This window comes from Pleurodeles waltl, chromosome 4_1, assembly GCF_031143425.1.
Source record: "Pleurodeles waltl isolate 20211129_DDA chromosome 4_1, aPleWal1.hap1.20221129, whole genome shotgun sequence".
Lineage (NCBI taxonomy): Eukaryota > Metazoa > Chordata > Amphibia > Caudata > Salamandridae > Pleurodeles > Pleurodeles waltl.
In genome coordinates this window covers 59,258,320-59,279,856 of record NC_090442.1, presented here as the reverse complement: position 1 = coordinate 59,279,856, position 21,537 = coordinate 59,258,320, and the positions used below count along the sequence as shown (strand labels likewise).

The 21,537-nt window shown below is 46.3% G+C and overlaps 1 protein-coding gene across 1 annotated transcript in view; it reads left to right on the top strand.

Annotated features, from left to right (window-relative positions):
- LOC138286983 (pneumococcal serine-rich repeat protein-like) overlaps window positions 1-21,537 on the top strand; it is a 159,102-nt gene that overhangs the window by 119,365 nt on the left and 18,200 nt on the right. The window contains exons 17-18 of the mRNA XM_069227347.1: window positions 1,541-1,755; window positions 5,438-5,496. Coding sequence (XP_069083448.1) covers window positions 1,541-1,755; window positions 5,438-5,496 — 274 coding nt within the window. The remainder of the gene's footprint in view (window positions 1-1,540; window positions 1,756-5,437; window positions 5,497-21,537) is intronic.

The window sequence follows — 21,537 nt, the reverse complement described above, 5'->3', positions numbered from 1 at the left end:
CATCAGGAATTAATTGAAATTACAAATACCATAGGTCAGTGGGCAGGCAGCAGCACATCTCCAGTGGAACCAGGGAGTGTAGACAAATAGTGGAAATGATGGTCTTAAGTGGCAATAAAGTCCAGTTGTGGCTTCAGAAACAGCACAGTGGGTTATGCTAATGCTGCCTGGATTCAAAGTAATGCTAAAAATTATTTTTAAAAAATAACATTTTTATATTAATTGTAAAGGATTGATGCATACTTATGTGTAATGATTTTAATTAACTAGGCACTTCATCAATAAACCTGAACCTGATAACAAAAGGATCCTGGATTATCAAATATTCCCTAGTCGACCAGAGCAGCAGTGTCCTTCTTGGATCATGGTTTCAGTTGAGGCAAACATGTGACAAATAGACCTGACGTTTACGCAAATATTGTTGGTTTCATTCCTGTGTTCCCATCCTCCAGAGGTATGTGTCGGTGTGGCAATTCTCAGGTAGAGGTTGGAGCACCTGTAGAAATTAAATGACCCATAGATGAGGTCTGGCAGGTCACAGTCAAATTTTGTTGGTGATGCTAATGAACCCAGTTCTTTTCCAGAAGTCTTGAGGCTAATGTTTTGGTCTTTTGAGGACTTGTAAAGTCCCTTAACTTGGGATCTATTAGTTGCACTAGGTAATTCTTCCACCAATATGTGTCTAATGTCCCTTAACTTGGGATCTATTAGTTGCACTAGGTAATTCTTCCACCAATATGTGTCTAATGTCCCTTAACTTGGGATCTATTAGTTGCACTAGATAATTCTTCCACCAGTGTGTGTCTAATGACCTGGGAGTTCAGGGCCAAGATCAGCCCTAAGTCCTGCCCAAGACCATGATATAGAATCTAGGACGTGGAGTACAAATTGCCGACCCTCCATGTAAAGCCAAGTGGAAATGAAAAGGTGGAATGGGGAGGTTCCCAGCTGTTTCCTAAAATCTTTTCAACTCACAGGTGGGAGTAAATTAATACCAAGTGAGGTCAGCAGGGGGTATATGTGGTGCTGGGGAATGTGAGAGGGGCTTTAGTGCACAAACCCAAAGCTTTAGTTGATGCTGGGAGGTATGCCCACCTGGAAGGCTCCCTACTCTCTGCTGCACACCTGCACTTTTGTCTGCTCTGACAGTCAGTAAGGTCTCTTCCTCCTCTGTCGCTGGTGCTCACTCACACAGTTTCCATGGTCTCTCTTTGGTTGTGGGTGAGTTAATGTCCTTTGTTTGCTGGGGGTTTTGCTCCCATCAGACAAAGACTTCTTCAAGGTCCAGGGCAGGACATCGGCTTCCAGCTTTGTTCCAGATGTACAAACATCTCCAGTCTTCACAAGGCCCTCTCCAGGTTTTGCATGCAACAATTATAGAGCATAGTTCCACCTCAGGGATGATGTAAAGTACTATAACAGTATGACTCCACCCCCGAACCTCAGAATGAATTGTTTAATGAGGACAAACTGAGACCTAAGCATAGATGAGTGGGACAGAGGGCAGCATTAACCATGATTTCTGATTGGTCTCCTGCAGGTGAACTACAAACAAGCCCAAAATCGGTAGCCTCCACATTAGGAGGGGCAGCCACTACAGGTGTGGGCACCACTTCCGGAACCACAAGACCTCTGTCTATTTCCAACACCGTCATAAGGCACCTGGCGTTCGTAAGTCCGGATCCTTGGAATGAACAGCTCGCTGACCCTACTTCAAGCGTGTACCAGGAGCGTGAGAAGAACTCTACAAGAGATGTAAGAAAGGATCAAGTCTGACTGTTGAACCTCACTTGAAATGTTTAAGCACAAACATGGCTGAGCTCCAGCACCTGCGGTCTGCAAGAAGCCTGACACCTGCGGTGTCCCCCATGCACACATGTGTAGACATCACTGTTAACATCCCAGAGGGTGGTTGGGGGTCAGCTGTACACAGACATTGTAGAAGATGCAGCCCTGAGGCTGTAAGACACCGAATAAAGTAGAACACCACAGAGCAGCTATTTATTGAAACAGCTCTTTCTCAACTCCTTGTCTTTTGGTAGAAGTCCTGGGCAGACTTAGACGTCAGCAGCATCACAGGCAGGGTGATTCTTCAGGGGCCCAGACATGATGTCCCTCAAGCATCCTGAACATGAGCTGCATAGAGCTGCCTGGAAGGGACCAGCACTTGTGCACAGGGTGTCTCAGAGAGATGCTACACCTCACACGGTGTCTTGGACAAGGCGGCTTTAGAAACATGTTTACCTTCAATGAGGGCGAAAGTGAACACCTCCTGAAGTGGCCCTCAAACAGCAGGGGCCTGGCACGAAAGCCTTCAAAGCAGCTTGGCCTGTGCAGCAATCGCCAGGCTGAATTAATGGTCAGTCTATCCATGGTACACATTGAACAAAGTGTGTGACCAGCCTGCAACTTATATCCCATACTTGTCATTTCTCATTGTCACTGTGGCCGAGGGCTGTTCTCGTTGTGAGCTCTCTCTGTCTGAGGACTGACTTTCCTCATCAGTTCTTCTGTCAGTGACTGATGGCTGACCTTGTAGTGACACTCTGTGTCTGAGGACTGACCTCCCGCAACAGTGCTACTGTTAGTGACTGAGGGCTGATCTCGTCATGACACTCTCTGTGCCTGAGCACTGACCTCCCACATCAGTGGTACTGTCTGTGAGTGACTGTGACTGAGGACTGGTCTTCCAGTGACACTCTCTGTGACTATAAACTGACCTACCTCCTCCTTGCTACTGTCTGTGACTGAAGGCTCCCAGTGACACTCTCTGTGCCTGAGGACTGGCCTCCCACCTCAGTGCTGCTGTCAGTGACTAAGGGCTGATTTCCCAGTGACACTTGCTGTGACTGAGGACTGACCTTCCACATCAGTGCACTGTCTGAGTCTGAAGGCTGGTTTCCCAGTGACACTCTCTGTGTCTGAGGACGGACCTCCCATATCAGTGCTACTGTCTGAGACTGAGGGCTGGTCTTCCAGTGACACTCTTTGTGCCTGAGGACTCAGTTACCCCATCAGTACTGCTCTCAGTGACTGAGTGCTGAGCTCCCGTTTTCATTCTTTGCAATTGAGAGCTGAACTATCTCCTGTCTAGTTGTGGCTGGAATATCTTCATAATATTGGCTGGTGGAGTGTAATCTATGTACACAATTCGGTCTGGGGTGGATTTTAGGAAAGTGCAGATTTGGCATTATCTGCCTAATTTAGACTTTGGAAGATGGGCTACCCCGTCCCGATGTGACTGATATCCCGTCTGTCATATTACAAGTGCCATAGGACAGTGGCTCCCAACCTTTGAATTCTGTGGACCCCCACTTTATCATTACTGTAGCCCGGGGACCCCCACTGAATCTTTAGTGGAATCCGGGGGACCCCCCACTGAGTCATTACTGAAATGTGGGGACCTAAACTGTTAAAATGATTTTATTCGCTAAGCAGTCACGGACCCCCTAAGGAGGCTTTGCGCACCCCCGGGGGTCCCCGGACCACAGGTTGGGAACCACTGCCATGGGATATGATGCACATTCAATAAGGCAGGTGGGACATCCTTCACGATTGTGACCAATTCACCAGACTCTAAAGCAGGCCCTAAGTGTCTTCACGAAACAAGGATCAGTTTCCAGAACTCGCTCAGTAGGAGGGTTCAAGGAAAGTTTGGATTTGACAATGCTTTTATATTCAACATAGATAATTGTGAAGTGGTGGGACCAAATAGTTGGCATTTCTTAATGAAAGCTCCTCTGCTCCATCCCCCAAACAATTAAGAAATGCCAAACCACCTGTCCTGCCCCTGCAGTGCTCTAATGAGCAGTTATCTTCCTTGGGAGGATGTAAAGATTCACTTCCCCAATGTCTTCTAAGGTTTTTTTCAGCTACATAGGAAAAGGCTGCAAAAACACTTCGCAGTGGCTGCTGGGAAGATCCTTTTAGGAGCTCATAGGGGCCTTTAACTCCATGTCAGGTGGTGGTGACTGCGGTGGACCATGGGAACTGAGAACCGTTGGCACATTTTGCATTTGTTTCTTTCCAGCTGTGGTCGATGGATGCAAATTTTATCCTAGAATTAGCATCTGCTTCCTGCAAAGTGATTACTTGTGCATCCGTCTGTACTAATGACCCAGTGTGACGTTTTGTAGAAGGGGTTTGATCATCCAATTTCACAGTGTCGCAGTCAGTAGCTGAGGCTGATTACATGTCAAAGTATGACAAAATCACAAATCACAGTCAGAATCACAAGTCACGGTGTGTCAAAATCTCAAATCCCACTCTGTGGCTGAGCACAGGATCTCATGGACCATTGTCACAGACTGTGGCTGATCACATGATCCAGTGTCACAGTCTGTGGCAGATGGCTGATCACATGCCCCAGTGTCACAGTCTGTGGCTGATCACATGATCCAGTGTCACAGTCTGTGGCAGAGGGGTGATCACATGATCCAGTTTCACAGTCTGTGTCAGAAGGGTGATCACATGATCCAGTGCCACAGTCCGTGGCTGATCACATGATCCAGTGTCACAGTCTGTGGCAGAGGGGTGATCACATGATCCAGTTTCACAGTCTGTGTCAGAAGGGTGATCACATGATCCAGTGCCACAGTCCGTGACTGATCACATGATCCAGTGTCACAGTGCATGGCTGATGGCTGATCACATCTCAGTGTCACTGTCTGTGGCTGAGGGCTGACCACCTATGATCCTCTGTCCCACTGATCCCATGTCCAAGTGTCCAAGCATTATCATCCTAACTTGGACCATGGTTCAGCTGTTGTTTGACAATTTCTTAATTGAAATAGGCTCACTGCGCCCCTGTTGGTGACTTTACTCCCTCAGACAATCTCTGTCTGTACTCACTGCCCCTGGAATACTTACACTACAGACACATCATGTCCCTTTTTTCCTCACTGCCCCTCGGATGATGACATCATCCCTTGAGTGTCTCCCTATAGTTACTGCCTTTAAATACTGACATTGCCCCTTTTGGGCATCTCCCCTGTACTCACTGCCCCTCTGATGCTGACACTGTCCCCCCTCAGCATCTCGCCTGTACTCACTGCCCCTCTGATGCTGACACTGTCCCCCCTCAGCATCTCGCCTGTACTCACTGCCCCTCTGATGCTGACACTGTCCCCCCTCAGCATCTCGCCTGTACTCACTGCCTCTCTGATGCTGACTCTGTCCCCTCTCAGCATCTCCCTTATACTTACTGTTCCTCTTATACTGACTCTGTCCCCTCTCAGCATCTCCCCTATACTAACTGCCCCTCTGATACTGGCACTGTCCCCTCTCAGCATCTCCCCTATCCTCTCTGCCCCTCTGATACTGACACCTTCCCCCTAACCCTCACCCCACTACCTCCCAAATACTCCCTGCTCGTATATCAGGTCATGAGATAAAGCTCTAAGCACAATTTGATCATGTTCCCTGTTTCTCTTTTCAGCTCAGCATCATTCTAAAGAGATTCAAAACATTTGCAGGAGTGAGGGACACTCGTTTCAGGTAAGGGGTGGTGGTTCTAACGCTCCTAATACCTCGCCTGCACCACCGCTCACACTGCAGCTGGATGTGGCACACCCATGTTGTGTGACTGACGTGTTTGTGACCCTAATTTGCTTCTTTTCTTTTATCATCTGTTGAATGCTAGCCTCTTGATATGTTTTACTCCAGTTAAGCATCAAATAAATAAATATAAAGAAAAAGAAAGAAAAGTGTAATGCTCATTCACCGTGATTCACTAATGTCCAGCATGCTTGCGGATCACAATTATAGTGTACAGATTTACACTGAGTCACTAATGCCCCGCATGCTCTGCAGATCACAGTTATAGTGTACAGATTTACACTGATTCACTAATGCCCAGCATGCTTGCACATCACAGTTATAGTGTACAGATTTACACTGATTTACTAATGCCCAGCATGCTCTGCAGATCACAGTTATAGTGTACATATTTACACTGATTTACTAATGCCCAGCATGCTCTGCAGATCACAGTTATAGTATTTACACTGATTCACTAATGCCCAGCATGCTCTGCAGATCACAGTTATAGTGTACAGATTTACACTGATTTACTAATGCCCAGCATGCTTGCACATCACAGTTATAGTGTACAGATTTACACTGATTCACTAATGCCCAGCATGCTCTGCAGATCACAGTTATAGTGTACAGATTTACACTGATTTACTAATGCCCAGCATGCTCTGCAGATCACAGTTATAGTATTTACACTGATTCACTAATGCCCAGCATGCTCTACAGATCACAGTTATAGTGTACAGGTTTACACTGATTCACTAATGCCCAGCATGCTTGCACATCACAGTTATAGTGTACAGAATTACACTGATTCACTAATGCCCAGCATGCTCTGCAGATCACAGTTATAGTATGTACACTGATTCACTAATGCCCAGCATGCTCTGCAGATCTCAGTTACAGTGTACAGAATTACACTGATTCACTAATGCCCAGCATGTTCTGCAGATCACAGTTACAGTGTACAGAATTACACTGATTTACTAATGCCCAGCATGCTCTGCAGATCACAGTTATAGTGTACAGATTTACACTGATTTACTAATGCCCAGCATGTGTTGCTGCTTACATGTAGAAAGATCTTGATTAGCCATTTACCAAGCACAGAAGAAACTAGACCAGGAATTAGCGCAGCAGGAGGACGCCCTGGTTGTTCTGCAGCGTCAAATTGACAATGGTGACGCTCTGGAGGCCGAAAGTCAAGTGGTGCGTGGTCGCATAGGTGTCCTGTAGAGTAGACTAGATAGTTATGTTCGTAAAGATTTTAGGCAGCGATTGCACCGTGAGGGTGATCGGTCTGGGTGTTTGCTCGTCTGGCTGCTTCGATGTGAATGCCCCATCCCCTTGATCTTATCTCTCCAGGGTCCCACCGGTGATAGGATTCTGGGTCAAACATGCATGAATGCACATCTATGGGAGCACCTCAAGACTATATATTCCTCTCCGCGATGTGACGTGAGCTCCCGGATACGTGAATACCTGGATGGCTTTGATTGCCCAGTCTCACGGATGCCTGGGTGATGGAATTGGAGTATGAGCTCTCCCTGGAAGACCTTCAGGAGGCCCTGTGTGGCATGGCCTCTGGGAGGGCACCAGGTCCTGACGGCCTCCCAGTTGAGTTTTACCATGCATACTCCGCAACACTGCTTCCTAAACTACTAGAAATGTTTCATGAGGTGCACAGGAGGGGCGTGCTGCCACAGCAGATGAGAGAAGCATTGATCGTCATGCTACCTAAGGCTGTGTCGTAGTTTGGACTCTTGCTCTGAGCAAGACTGCTGGTCTCAGGATGACAGTACTTTCGTTTGTAGGTGACTAAGGGCCTGATTACAGCTTTGGAGGAGGTGTTAATCCGTCCCAAAAGTGACGTTAAAGTGACGGATATACCACCAGCCGTATTACGAGTCCATTATATCCTATGGAACTCGTAATACGGCTGGTGGTATATCCGTCACTTTACCGTCACTTTTGGGACGGATTAACACCTCCTCCAAAGTTGTAATCAGGCCCTAAGTCTCTTCCTAAAACTAGTTGTAACTGTTGGCCAAACCTTACCGGCTCACTAGCAGTACCTCACCAGAAACACAATAGTAAAAGGTGATTTGTAGCAGTCGCTTACGCATGGACTCAAAGTAAGATATCTCAGGGTTGTCGTGGTTAAACGAAATAACCCTTTTCTCACAGATGTATTATGTCTCATACAAACAAAGGCAATAACACAGATGCAGTGAAGTTATGATAGTTTTTATTTAACATAACTGCCATTTGCGATAAGTTGCATGAACTGCAATGATTAGGATAATGAATATACCAAGCAACAGTATTATGAAGAAGAGAGTCATGGTTATAAAGACCCCCACCATTTTTGCAATATATGATAGGAATATATATATATATATGTACGAGATGGAATATGCCCTAATACCCTAATGAGAATAGGCCTAACCTCCTACCTAAAGGAGAGCTGGGTTTGCTAAACCTAATCTGCCAAAGCAATGTCCATGAGAGGAGCCCCCAACCCTCGTTACCTTGGAATGAGGTCTCTACCTCAGACTCCGTAGGGACACGAAGACTGGGTCAGCGTCTTGACGACTGCAGCATCGGTATCAGCGATGGTGGCGATGCCCTCTGGTCGGAATCCCTCTGATTATCTGTCTGAAGTGTGATGTATTTATATAGATCTACAAGGTCCCCTGACGTAGGTGTATTCCAAAACAATAGATAGCAGGCATGCTTGGGACGGCAATTAATATCAACAATCCCTCGAAAGTATAGAGAGGGAAAATCCCTAAGTGTGAACACCTACTGTTTGTTTGTCTTTCGTGCTTCGTCTTGACGCCTTGGCGCAGTGACACTGATAATAAAACTCATAACAAGTGGCCTAACTATAAACAAGGCCGCCATTTTAAAGGAAATAAATAATTAAATGGACTGAGACAGAGCAAGCTAAGTAGGTTAAAAGTCACTAGGTGACGGGGGCACGAGTTTACAAGCCTACGGCTAAGCTAACTCCTGTTATCCCGTTAAAACAAACTAGGATTCACTACACCCTCCCCATTGCCGTAACAGGTATGATGAAGGTACAGGAACCCAAACGCTAAAAAAGCTACCTCTGAACTAAAAAGCCAAAAACAAGCTAATAAATGATGCTGATAATAAAACAACCGCTGTGTGTTAAAAATATAGTAAAACAAATTTGTCTAAGTATACATACAGAGACGTTAATATCAACCATGACAAGTACAGCAAACGTTTAGTATAATTGCATATTTTGGAATCGGGAAATGGTAGGCAAATTCGTCAAATTATGTGTTATACGCAGGATCTTGAAGAATGTCATCAAAGTCATCAGTCAATGATCTCAAAAATCAGTCAACATCTTCTGAAGTGAAATCTATTGCTGGACGGACAAACGGATCCACAGAGAAGAAGTGAGCCACATTCACCGGTGCATCGATACTCGCTGCAGTGTCCTCATCCATGTTAGATCATATAACGGAAGGCTCATAGGTGGCCTCGCGGAGCAACCTCAGTCTCCAGGGGCATGACCGTGAATGAACCCTCATCGGGGACATCAGCAGTTCGCGGTCCACAGGAGATGTCGGTGCAACAGCAAGACAGACCATAGGCAGATGTTCAAAGAGACACCATATGCAGCGGAAGACCGGTTGTACACACCAGAGTAGAGGCCGGAATGACAACGACCAGTCAAACTCCAGTTCCACCAGCAAAGGTGTACCGAAGATCCGAACCATGCGTTCACGGCACAGTGGGGTCGGCGGGAGTGGCTCCATTGCTCTGTGTTGCTGGAAAGAAACAACCACCGCGAATCAGAAGAAATAGCAGTAGTAGTCCGCCAATTAAAGCCAAAATAATTGGAAAGCCACCAAACACACTGGAAAAGAGAGAATGGATGGCTGATGGGATGACTCCGACGACAGTCTGGAAGATGGACACGAAACAAGACCCGACAGCCTTAAAGAAATTAACAATCCCAGTCGTGCTTGAAGCATTGAATATTCTGGATACCAGCTCTCCAAAGTGTTTGGGGAAATCGGTATTTAAAAAGGATTGTATCTCAGCTGATGATCTCGCAATCTGGAGAGCATACGTCTCTTTTGCGGATGTCAAGGCGACCTGTTTCTGAAACAATAGCGCCTTTAGTCTACTCAACTTGTCATAGTTCACATTAATAGTATCAATGTGGGGCCACATTTCAGATACTTTTATCTCTCGTGTGGGGGGAAACGAAACATGTCCACAACACGTAATGACCTTCGTGACTGAGATTGCGTAGGCAATTCCAGGTCGCAAGCCGCAACAGCTTTCATTGTTCAGTACAACATAACTTCCATTGGAAAGTACATGAAACACTGGACGAATCAAGGGTACAGGAGTACCCTTCAGAAAACAGGCCAAATTCGCGACCCCCGCATTGCAAAGACCGTGAAGAGACACCTGTTTGCATATCATAGAATGACGAATAGCAGTCTCACATTCACTTCCGCTAAGAAAGACCTCCTGTTCACCGTTCAGACATTTATAGTCAAAGGGCAACTCCCACTCTTCCTTAATAAAGCTATCTCCTAGCTGCTCATATCGTCCCACTGCAAGATGTTTCAGGCAGCTCGAGAAACGAAAGGTCGAAATCGGTAAATTAATAATTCCGTGCAAGAGCCAGATAGTTGAAGGACTCCCTGCTACCGTGAAGGGCAACTTATCTAATTTTTCTACTTTGAGCAGGGTGAAACGAGCCTCCCTTTTAGCCATTGTCTCTTGTTCCCTGGAAAAATTAAAAGCAGTGAATAGTTCACTCCCATTAATGTACTTCCATGGAATGTGGCCACTTTTCAGTGTCTGTAATGTCCAACCCAGCTGCATGATGGAACGTAGCTGTGTCTGCCCATGATATAACCGGGACAAGTCAGTCTGAGTGATATCAATAGCAGACAACACTATATTCGATAGTGAATAAATCCAGTTGGACAGCGTATTCATGCCATTGTCGACAACAGCTAATGTTTTTTTCCAAATTCTCCTTATCTAGTTGCCTTAAATGTGCAGCAGCCTCAATCTGGGAAAGTTTCCAAATTTCATTGTACATAGCATACAAAAACCGTTTTGAGCGTTGTTTCCTAGGACCTAACAGAAAATCCTGTAAGTCTATACTATCAGAAAGAGTGTTCAGGTGTTGCTTAACCGCTGTTAACGTGTTGGTCTGCACCCATTGCTGGCACAGCTTACCCACACTGTATGTTGTAATTATACCTGTATGTTGACCTGATATAAAGCGAGGGTCAGGCCTGTGAATGGAAAAAAACCCTGAAGAGTTCAAGAAACGCTTTTGACACTCATCAGTGTCGGTGGGCCATACAAACCATCCGCCGGGACGGGAAAGTGAAGAATTATAGGCACCAGCCTTAACCATTGCATCTAGCCTGTCTTCTGAGACATTAAGAAAGTGTTGCCAATCTCTAAATTTTGTCAGAGTAGGGATACTGGGCATGTTTAGATCTTTAATTTTTGCTAACCCTAGACATGATGTCTGCTCAATAGTGTCATTTAAGAAAATCATTTGCACAGGAATCAGGCATGCTCGTAACAAAGCCTCCCTACCCTGTATCTGCCAATCTTGTGTCCCCCATACACTTTTCAAATCAATAGTGTTTTTCCAATATTCGTAACCCTCAATCGAGAGCCGGGAAACGAAGGGATCTGAATAAATCAGTTTTGTATCTGTTAGCAAAAGTTTTCTAATTTGTGCTGGAGGTATTTTAAAATAATACGATTCTGCTTTCTTTGTATCATGCCCAGAAAAGTATGTAAATTTGTCGCTGTAATACTTTGGACTCCCCACCTGTGGTGTTGAACAATGTTCCCATTGTGTGTAGTTCAAGAGAGGCCTATATCTAGTTGCACGGTGTAGGTAGCGATGTCCCCAGTTGTTACAGCAGAACATTTCCCCATAATTCATTCCAAAAGTGGAATAGTCCTTCATTTCAGTTAGCATGGAATCAACTGTTTGGACATTCCAATCATCAGAGACAACATTAGGTGTAATAACATCAGACATGAAATTTTGAACACGTATGGTATCTGAATAATCTCAGTAGGCCCATATATATCGAATGCAACTCTGTCCCACACAATCCCATCAGAAATTGGTATAGCTATAATATTGACAGGGGACAAATCACGTCGGACCTTATGTGAAGAATGATGTGGTGTTAAAATTTCATCAACTGGCTCCACAGAGGAGCGATCAGCAATATAGTGACCATTAATCAGTAAAAAGAAAACAGTCACGAAACCAATCCATAAAAATAATGCAATAAATGTCAAACAGAACCATAGATAGTTCCATGGGTAAATCAAATAGTTCTTCTTAAGCCATCGATACAGCTTACTACTTATCGAAAGTTTGTCAGTCACTGTTGAGGATGAATCCGAAGAAAAGTCATCAATGTCAATGAAATAGCCAGAGGAAGTCTCTGCAAACACAGGACCTGCTGAATTCTGATCCACTGTTCGTGGAGGATCTTGATAGACAACGTCATTAGTCGTTGAACTGTTCGTGTAAAATACAGCCAAATCCTGAAGCGGGGTGGTCACCGAAGTTGTTACTGGAACCAACAAAAGTTCATTTTCTGCCCTCCCCATGGTCGAGGAAGTGTCTGGAACAGCAGTTGACATAGTTGCATAGTCAGTAGTAGTGATGTTCAACCTACTATGTAGATGGATGTCCTGTTGGGTAATGAGAGGGGATCGGGAACTACCCAAGGGACCTCCTGGTCTACTGTGAAGAATCGGCCTCATGGTGTAATTTGATGTCATCAATGGAGGTGAATCTGTTCGATTTAGAACCAGACAATGGTGGAAGGATGACAGTCCTGGTTCCTTTTATTCCCAAGACCGGTACAGGTGCTCTGTATGATGGACTGAACTCTTTTTTTCACAGCGATCTTCTCACAAACCAGATCCCCAACGTTAGGAATCCAGCCAGTCTAAGTTTTTGCCAATTCCCTTATTCCTAAGGTGGCAGTACTTGCAGATGATTTATCATCACAAAATTGTTGAAGCTCCTGTAAAACAGTGAGACGTTCTTTTATGTCAAATGGTGTTTCTGCTGCCACCATACCAGGGGCATCAAGATCAGGGACATACATAGGTATCCCAAAGAGAACCTCATATGGAGACTTTCCCCCCAAGGACCGCCTTGGCAGATTATTCAGTGCTCTCTGGACCCCATATAGGTGATGTAACCAACTGCGGCCTGAACCTAATACTCGAGCTGTTAAGGACTGCTTTAGATCACGATTCCGCCTCTCCACGACCGAATTTCCCTCGGGATGGTATGGTGAGGAGTAATGGAGTTCAACACCCATCGTTCTCATGGTGTCCCTGAAAGCTTTAGAGGCAAATGCAGGGCCCTGGTCCGAATGGAATGCTGCAACCGCATATGTACCGATAAAGATCAGCAAATCTTTTATAACAGTCCGGACGTCAGCCGACCGCTGTGGCCATACCCACAGAAATCTAGAAAAGGAATCCACAGCCACTAAAATGTATTTGTATGCACCATCAGGCTGTAAGGGACCACAATGGTCCAGGTACACACATTGGAGTGGCTTGTCTGACACTAAGAGGGATGTCTGCGGAGGGCGTTTGATATTTGAGCCCTTAATCTGCTGACAAATGTCACAGCAAAGGACATACTGTTTAGTCCGTCTGCATAGACCAGGCCACCAGTATCGTTTTTGTAGAATTGTTATAGTGGCCTGTATACCAGCATGTGCAGAAGCGACACCCTCGTGTGCGGCTGTAATCAGCTCTAATCTTTGGTCCTCATTGGGGATTACTCGATCACCTACCCCAGGAATCGTTGCATAAGCAACATTCTGTGCACTGATATGGTACGTATAGTTCGTAGGGTATCCTTTTGGAAGGGTCTTGCCTGCAGCCGAAGATTTAACGGCAATCAGTATTTAACTATCCAACCTCGTCCGAGAACGAGTCACTGCAGCCACAGAAGCCGTAGCTACTGATGCTTTGGCTGCTTCATCAGCCAATGTATTGCCGCCAATGTGTATTCCTACACGTTGGTGTCCTAATGTATGAACTACATGGACACATGGTAGCTTATCCTTAAGATCAGCCACCCTTCCCCACAACATTTTGTGTTTAATGGTGTTCCCTTTAGAATCTCTAAACCCGTTCAGTTTCCAATGATTGAGATAATCATTGTATGACTGGACGCAGTAATATGAATCACAGACGATCAAAGTCAGGGATTCCTGGCTCAGTATGTTCGAGCGCTAGAAGAAGAGCCTTAAGCTCGGCCAACTGGGCTGTGCAGTCCCCTAAGGTCTGCGTGTAGGTATTGTGAGGATGGAAAACTCCGTCTTCCATTATCCCGCACACGGCTGCGCAAGTATTGATGTTTAGTACCTACAGCCGGTTGTGCCGACCCGTCAATATAAATGATGGTATTATAACTGTCTATTGGCAAGATATGAAGAGGAGCGGGGTACTCCTGTTCATACTGGAGAAACTCTTGTGTCTGAAGTCTTGGGTCAAACACATAATCAACATCAGTGGCGGTCAGAGACGTTGCCCATTGAATCCAGCGTGGATGTAATGCCTAAGCGTTTGGAACGCTCGCTTTAGTGACAGCCTCTAAGGCCGGCACCGGGGAGACAACAATAATGCGTTTCCCCTGGGCAAGTGGCCTCTCCTTTATGACGGCCATCTGAACTGCTGTCAGAATCTTTTCTGTAGGTGCAAAACGTTTTTCAGCATTGGAGTATAAGTGTGATTTGTATGCTATCGGCACTGTGTCACCCTCATTAAAGGTGACATAGGTAAACCCAAGGGCACCAGCAATTATTCTGATGACCAAACTTGTTTTATTGTCACGTGTGTATAAGTGTCTAGCTTCTAGCATGTCCCGTTGTATGTCCCTAAGGATGTGTGTGTGTTCAATCGTCCATCGTCTGCTAGAAAAGTTGGGCTGAATTAAGTCATAAAGTGGTTTGATGCGTTCTGCATAATCTGTAATATATGTTCTGCCAAAATTAAAGAAACCCAGTAATGACTGTAATTTCTTAAGTGTGTTCGGAGGCTGGAGCTGAGCACACTTTTCTAGGAAGTGCGGGCCAGGCTCTTCCCCTCGTTTGATAGCTCATATCCCAGGAACAATACACTAAGAAAGGCTATCTTGCTTTTCTTAAAATTAAATTTATAACCGAAGTCTGCAAATCCCAAAATGATCCGATCGACCCTCGCAAGATGAATGTCGAGGGCGTCGTCAGTGAGATAGATATCATCCACATAGGACAATGCATCGGAATCAAGCTCGTGCAAAATTGATGTCACACGGGCTGAAAACAGTCCTGGGCTATTTTTATAGCCTTGGGGTAAACGACAAAAGCGTTTCTGAGAGCCAAATGAAAATCCACTTAGGTCCCTGCTTTCATGTGCTAAATTCTGGCAGAAAAACCCATTAGATATATCCAATGTAGTTTTATATTTTTTACGCACTATATTGTTTATCAGTGCTGTGCTGTGGGAATTTTGTATAGCATATATGCGTGTATGACTATTTAAGTGTCTATAATCAACCACTATTCTATATGAATGATCTGGTTTTCCAACGGGAAATAATGGATTATTCATCGCCGATGTACAGGGCTCAATCACTCCCTGGTACTCAAGTTGTGACAGTATCTCCGTCACTGGAGCTTTTGCTTCATGCTTAACAGGGTATTGTGGTTGCGGGTGTAGACCTAACGGTAATAACATGACAAGGAGAGTCCTTGTCCCACCCTACATGATTACGGTATAGTGCAGGTGCCTGCGCTAAAGCCCATTCAGCAGCATAGGCTTTTTTGTCTGCCTCTGGAACAAGATCGGAAAAAGAAGGCAAAATGACATCTTCCCCATGTGGGAGCTTGCGGACATGTTCAGGTGGCCAGTCTCTCTCGGCCAACAGGATATCACTAGTAAGTTCATCCCAAAATATCACACTAATAATGCGTTCCACGTCTCCCTCTATCTGAATTGTTAAATCATAAACCCGATCGGGTGGGAGAACGCGGCCACCCGCTGTCTCAACCGCGATGTAATCGCTAGTTGCTGTCGCATCCAGATGATCTTTCAGACTCTGGCGACATATCGTGACCTCTGCCGCGCTGTCCAACAGAGTCACGCCCCACTTCTTGTTCCTCAACAGTGTTCTCAATACTACAGGCATTTTTAACTGTCAGTGCTGCCACTTTCTCCTTTTTAAATTGTGGCTTTTGCTGAGGAGTCTTTTCTTCTTTTTTAATGGCAGACTGTGGCGAGTCTTTTTTTTCTTTCACGTATTCCGGACGTCGATCTTGACGGCCCCCTCTCTCGCTACGTTTATCCAGTGCGTCCTGAAAGGAACGAGAAGGACGTGAATCAGTATATCTGTCTGGAGTTTTAATGTTATCCCTATTTCTGAGATTATACCTCCTTTCGGAGTACTCCGGATGTGGAGAATCAGCTCTTTTATTTCTCCTGTCTTTGAAATCTTTTTGTTTATCCCAGCGCTTTTTAGAGCCCTCTTGTGCCTGCTTTGTACCTTCCTTATGGGTGGCACTTGGTAATTCCAATTTCTTAGGTTTGGTTCCCAAACTATCCCGTCCTATACTAGTATAGGTATCGGAAATTATTTTCGGCAGCTGTCTCTCTTGTTCCATATTTGGAGTTTCCCGGAGACGCTGGCGTATTGCCAGTGCCACAGCTTCCCCTTTAATATTACTTAGTATGATCAAGGAGACGGCGTAAAAGTTACGCATCAATTTCATCCCTAGATCCAGGGCCGGTGCAGCCCCATGCTCATTTTGTATTTGTTTTAACACTTCCGGTAAATTGGCCAGTGTAGGGGTACCATGTGTGGTAGTATAAACGGCAGCGAAGACTGTACCCCATGTGGCACATTCATCCACTGAGGGAACCATCCCAAACGGCAAGCACATAGTGAGCAGTCTATGTTTTTCCTGTGGCCCTGTATGGGGGAACACAGCTTCCAGCTGATTTGTTTTCTGGGCAATCCAGAACGGTATTTTTTCCCGTTCCGTGGGCACTTTACCCATCATTGTATGCACTGTTTGTGGATTAATCCCAGTAGCCAATTGATAACCACCAGCTACTGGCGGTGCTGGACGCGCTGGTGTAGTGTTCAATGTTCGCATTACGTACTGAACCAATCGTCTATATAATGCCACTAATTCATTATACAGTACCCGTAAATCTGTGATCGGCATATTCTGTATGCCTGGGTGAGGTGTATATGTGGCAAACATAGGCCATGTAGGGCCCTCATTACTTAAAGGACCTAGCCTCACTCTTCGTATTACATGTGGGAGGGCGCCTTCAAACCAGTTCTGATGCTCTTGATATGTGAGCGATATTTCATGATACTGGTATGCTTCGTACCGAACAGGTACATTCGCAATTTCATATGTGTGAAATGTGTGCATTCTTTGGTCAGCCTCAGGAAAGGTGACCCAACAGTAAAATGTTTCTGTTTGATATGCTTCAGTTGCCTCTATTATCAGCGTAACATCCCCGCCCTCTTCTGTAAGGCCATGAGCTAATAAATGTTGTGTAAGTGCATGTCTAGCATTTGCAGGAATATCTATGGTATTAGCCATAGTTGTGTAGAGAAACGGAACATCAAAAATAAGGGAAGTTTTTCCTTTTTATGAGTTCGAGCTCGAACAACCTACAGCTTAATTAGGTGTTACCTGTTCAGCTGAGGGGGATTCTCCCAAAGACCACGGACGTCTCCGTATAATGGTACTTAGGGTACCTGTTGTCTGTGAGACAGTGATAGTCAGGGTATCCGTAAATTAGTGCCTAAACACCATCGTTGGTGGCACCATGTTGTAGTTTGGACTCTTTGCTCTGAGCAAGACTGCTGGTCTCAGGATGACAGTACTTTCGTTTGTAGGTGACTAAGGGGGTCATTCTGACCCCGGCGGTCAAGGACCGCTGGGGCCAGGGTCGGCGGGAGCACCGCCAACAAGCTGGCGGTGCCCCGCAGGGCATTCTGACCGCGGCGGTTTGGCCGCGGTCCGCTGCCCACATGAATCCTCCATGGCGGCGCAGCTTGCTGCGCCGCCATGGGGATTCAGACACCCCATACCGCCATCATGTTCCTGGCGGTTCGCCCGCCAGGAACAGGATGGCGGTATGGGGTGTCGTGGGGCCCCTGGGGGCCCCTGCAGTGCCCATGCCAATGGCATGGGCACTGCAGGGGCCCCCGTAAGAGGGCCCCACAAAGAATTTCAGTGTCTGCTTTGCAGCCGCTGAAATTCGCGACGGGTGCAACTGCACCCGTCGCACCTTCCCACTCCGCCGGCTCCATTCGGAGCCGGCTTCCTCGTGGGAAGGGTGTTTCCCACTGGGCTGGCGGGCGGCCTTTTGGCGGTCGCCCGCCAGCCCAGTGGGAAACCCAGAATAACCGCAGCGGTCTTCTGACCGCGGTGCGGTATTCTGGAGGGGGGAACTCTGGCGGGCGGCCTCCGCCGCCCGCCAGGGTTAGAATCACCCCCTAAGTCTCTTCCTAAAACTAGTTATAACTGTTGTCCAAACCTTACCGGCTCACTAGCAGTACCTCACCAGAAACACAATAGTAAAAGGTGATTTGTAGCAGTCGCTTACGCATGGACTCAAAGTCAGATATCTCAGGGTTGTCGTGGTTAAACGGAAATTACCCTTTTCTCACAGATGTGTTATGTCTCATACAAACAAAGGCATAACACAGATGCAGTGAAGTTATGATAGTTTTTATTTAACATAACTGCCATTTGCGATAAGTTGCATGAACTGCAATGATTAGAATAATGAATATACCAAGCAACAGAATTGTGAAGAAGAGAGTCATGGTTATAAAGACCCCCACCATTTTTGCAATATATGATAGAAATATATATATATATGTACGAGATGGAATATGCCCTAATACCCTAATGAGAATAGGCCTAACCTCCTACCTAAAGGAGAGCTTGGTTTGCTAAACCTAATCTGCCAAAGCCATGTCCATGAGAGGAGCCCCCAACCCTCGTTACCTTGGAATGAGGTCTCTATCTCAGACTCCGTAGGGACACGAGGACAGGGTCAACGTCAAGACGACTGCAGCATCGGTATCAGCGATGGTGGTGATGCCCTCTGGTCGGAATCCCTCTGATTATCTGTCTGAAGTGTGATGTATTTATACAGATCTACAAGGTCCCCTGACGTAGGTGTATTCCAAAACAATAGATAGCAGGCATGCTTGGGACGGCAATTAATATCAACAATCCCTTGAAAGTATAGAGAGGGAAAATTCCTAAGTGTGAACACATACTGTTTGTTTGTCTTTCGTGCTTGATCTTGACACCTTGGCGCAGTGACACTGCTAATAAAACTCATAACAAGTGGCCTAACTATAAACAAGGCCGCCATTTTAAAGGAAATAAATAATTAAATGGACTAAGACAGAGCAAGCTAAGTAGGTTAAAAGTCACTAGGTGACGGGGCACAAGTTTACAAGCCTACGGCTAAGCTAACTCCTGTTATCCCGTTAAAACAAACTAGGATTCACTACAGCTGGAAGAGATCCAGCTGACCCGTGCTCCTAGAAACTGCTGTTGATGTTAAATGTAGATGTGAAGCTCCTCGCTAAGGTCCTTGCAATGTGAATAAGCCGGTTGGTGACCTCGCTGGTAGGGAAAGATCAGTGTGGGTTCATTCCTGGAATAGAGACCCCATTGTCACTGCGGAGTTTATCACATGTTATTCATGAGACGCGTGGGCTCCCTGACCGCGCCGCATTGGTTGCCTTGGACATAGAAAAGGCGTTTGACACCCTCTCCTGGGATTACTTATGGGCCATCCTGGATAGGATGGGCTTGGGTCCTTACTTTTTGTCATAGGTTCATCTGCTCTACTCGTCTCCGCGGGCCCGGGTCCGCACTGGGGCGCTTGTTTCTGAGATGTTCGACATACAGCAAGGCATTCGACAGGGCTGCCCCCTATCCTTGCTAATGTTTTCTCTAGCCATGGAACCCCTAGCTATACAACTACGAATACGCTTACAGAATTGGGGCATACAGGTTGGGGAAACGACACACACCATATCGCGGTATGCTGATGATGCCCTAGTGTATGTTACGGATCCGGAGAGCACAGTCCCTCTCTTATTGATGTTGATGGACGATTTTGGTAGGGTATCGGGACTCCAAATAAACCGACGGAAGACGGTGTTGTTCCCTATGGCGGGGCTTTCTGCGGTGGCTACTTCGGAGTTACCGCGGATGGATTTGGAGTGGGAGACGGAGTTGTTTCAGTATCTGGGCATGCGAGTGACACACTCTCCCCAACTGCAATATGACTTGAATATAGGCCAAGTGATAGATGGCCTCCGAGCCTCTGTCCAATTTTGGACCTCCCTCACACTGTCAGTTATGGGCAGAGTTGCACTCTGCAAGATGATTCTCCTCCCGAGAGGCCTTTACATGCTGCAGAACTCGTTCTGTGTAATGCCATCGCCTCTTTTTCGTCAACTCGATAAGTTGCTTCTGTCCTAGTTTGGGCGGGTAAGCGGCCTAGAGTTCGCTTGGAGGTGCTGAAGCTGGATCTGGTTGACAGAGGACTGGGTCTGCCCGATTTGTATTTATACTATGCGGCACGCTGGCTGCAATATGCTGCCATGTGGTGCGACGACGGCTCTAACTGGGAGAAAGAACTGTTGGATGGCTCTGTTTGTCTGTCACACTTACCGTACTTGCTGATGAGGGGATCTCGGTTGCCACGGGGGATTCCTTTCCTGGTTGCACAGGTGTTGCGGATCTGGGAGCAGGTCGTTGTGAAGGTGTTGCGTAAAGCGCCATATGCGCGCTTGCTTCGGCTGTGGTGGCTACGCCCCTTTTCCAGTGCTGCAGCAACACTAGACTTCGGGAAGTGGCGAGACAGCGGTTGTAATATCGCTGGTGATTTTTACCAAAATAACATGTTTATTACTTGGCATGAAGCGCAATCCCTTTTTGGAATTGACCAAGTTCAGTTTCTGCAATACGCTATCCTCTCGCAGACAGCACATGAGATTTGGACCTCTTTTCCTACTGAACCGATCGAATCCTGCCTTGCGGCGACTCTCGTTGACCCAGGTTGTGTCTGGGGCCTCATTTACCGGCTCTACAGGGCTCTCAAACAAGACAGACAGATAAGCCTTACAGGGGCTAGAGACAGTTGGGATGCTGATCTGGATGGTCCTCTTACAGATAGTGAATGGTCTAGAACTTGTTCCTTGGTGCAGGATGCCAATAGTAATGCAAGATTTAAACTGACACTTTTTCGTTACATTCAGCGGGCTTACCTGACACCACACCGCCTCCATAGAATATTTCCAACGTGCCCAAACAGATGTGCTCGCTGTGGAGTGGCCTCGGCTAATTTTGACCACATGACATGGGTATGTAGTGTGATTCAACCCTTTTGGCTTCAAATAGTGAGGACACTTAGAGAAGCGTCAGCGATTAACATAGAGGCAACTAGGAAACACTGCCTACTTGGTTTAATTCCTCGCCCCAAAAAAGGTCGTAAAATGAATTACAGATTTGCGCAGCTGGGACTCATACTCGCCAAGCGGCGTATTGCGATACATTGGGCGAGCCCATCCCCTCCGCTGCATGATACTTGGTTGGTATATCTTGTTGAGTGGGCGACTGCAGAGGAGTGTCGACTTCGTAAAGTACGTATGGATAAGCACGCAGAGCGTGACCTGGAGAGATGGAGGGGTATGATTGATACCCTATTGGGGATCCCTATGGAGATTACTGGGGACTCCTCAGATGGGGCTGCTACTTGCTGAGATGGGATGATATCATTCATGCCTGGCAACGTTTCTGTAGACTGCTTGAATGTTTTGTGATAATTGGGTGAGTGGGATACCCCACGCTGTCCGCTCCCGCCCTCCCCCTCCTCCCG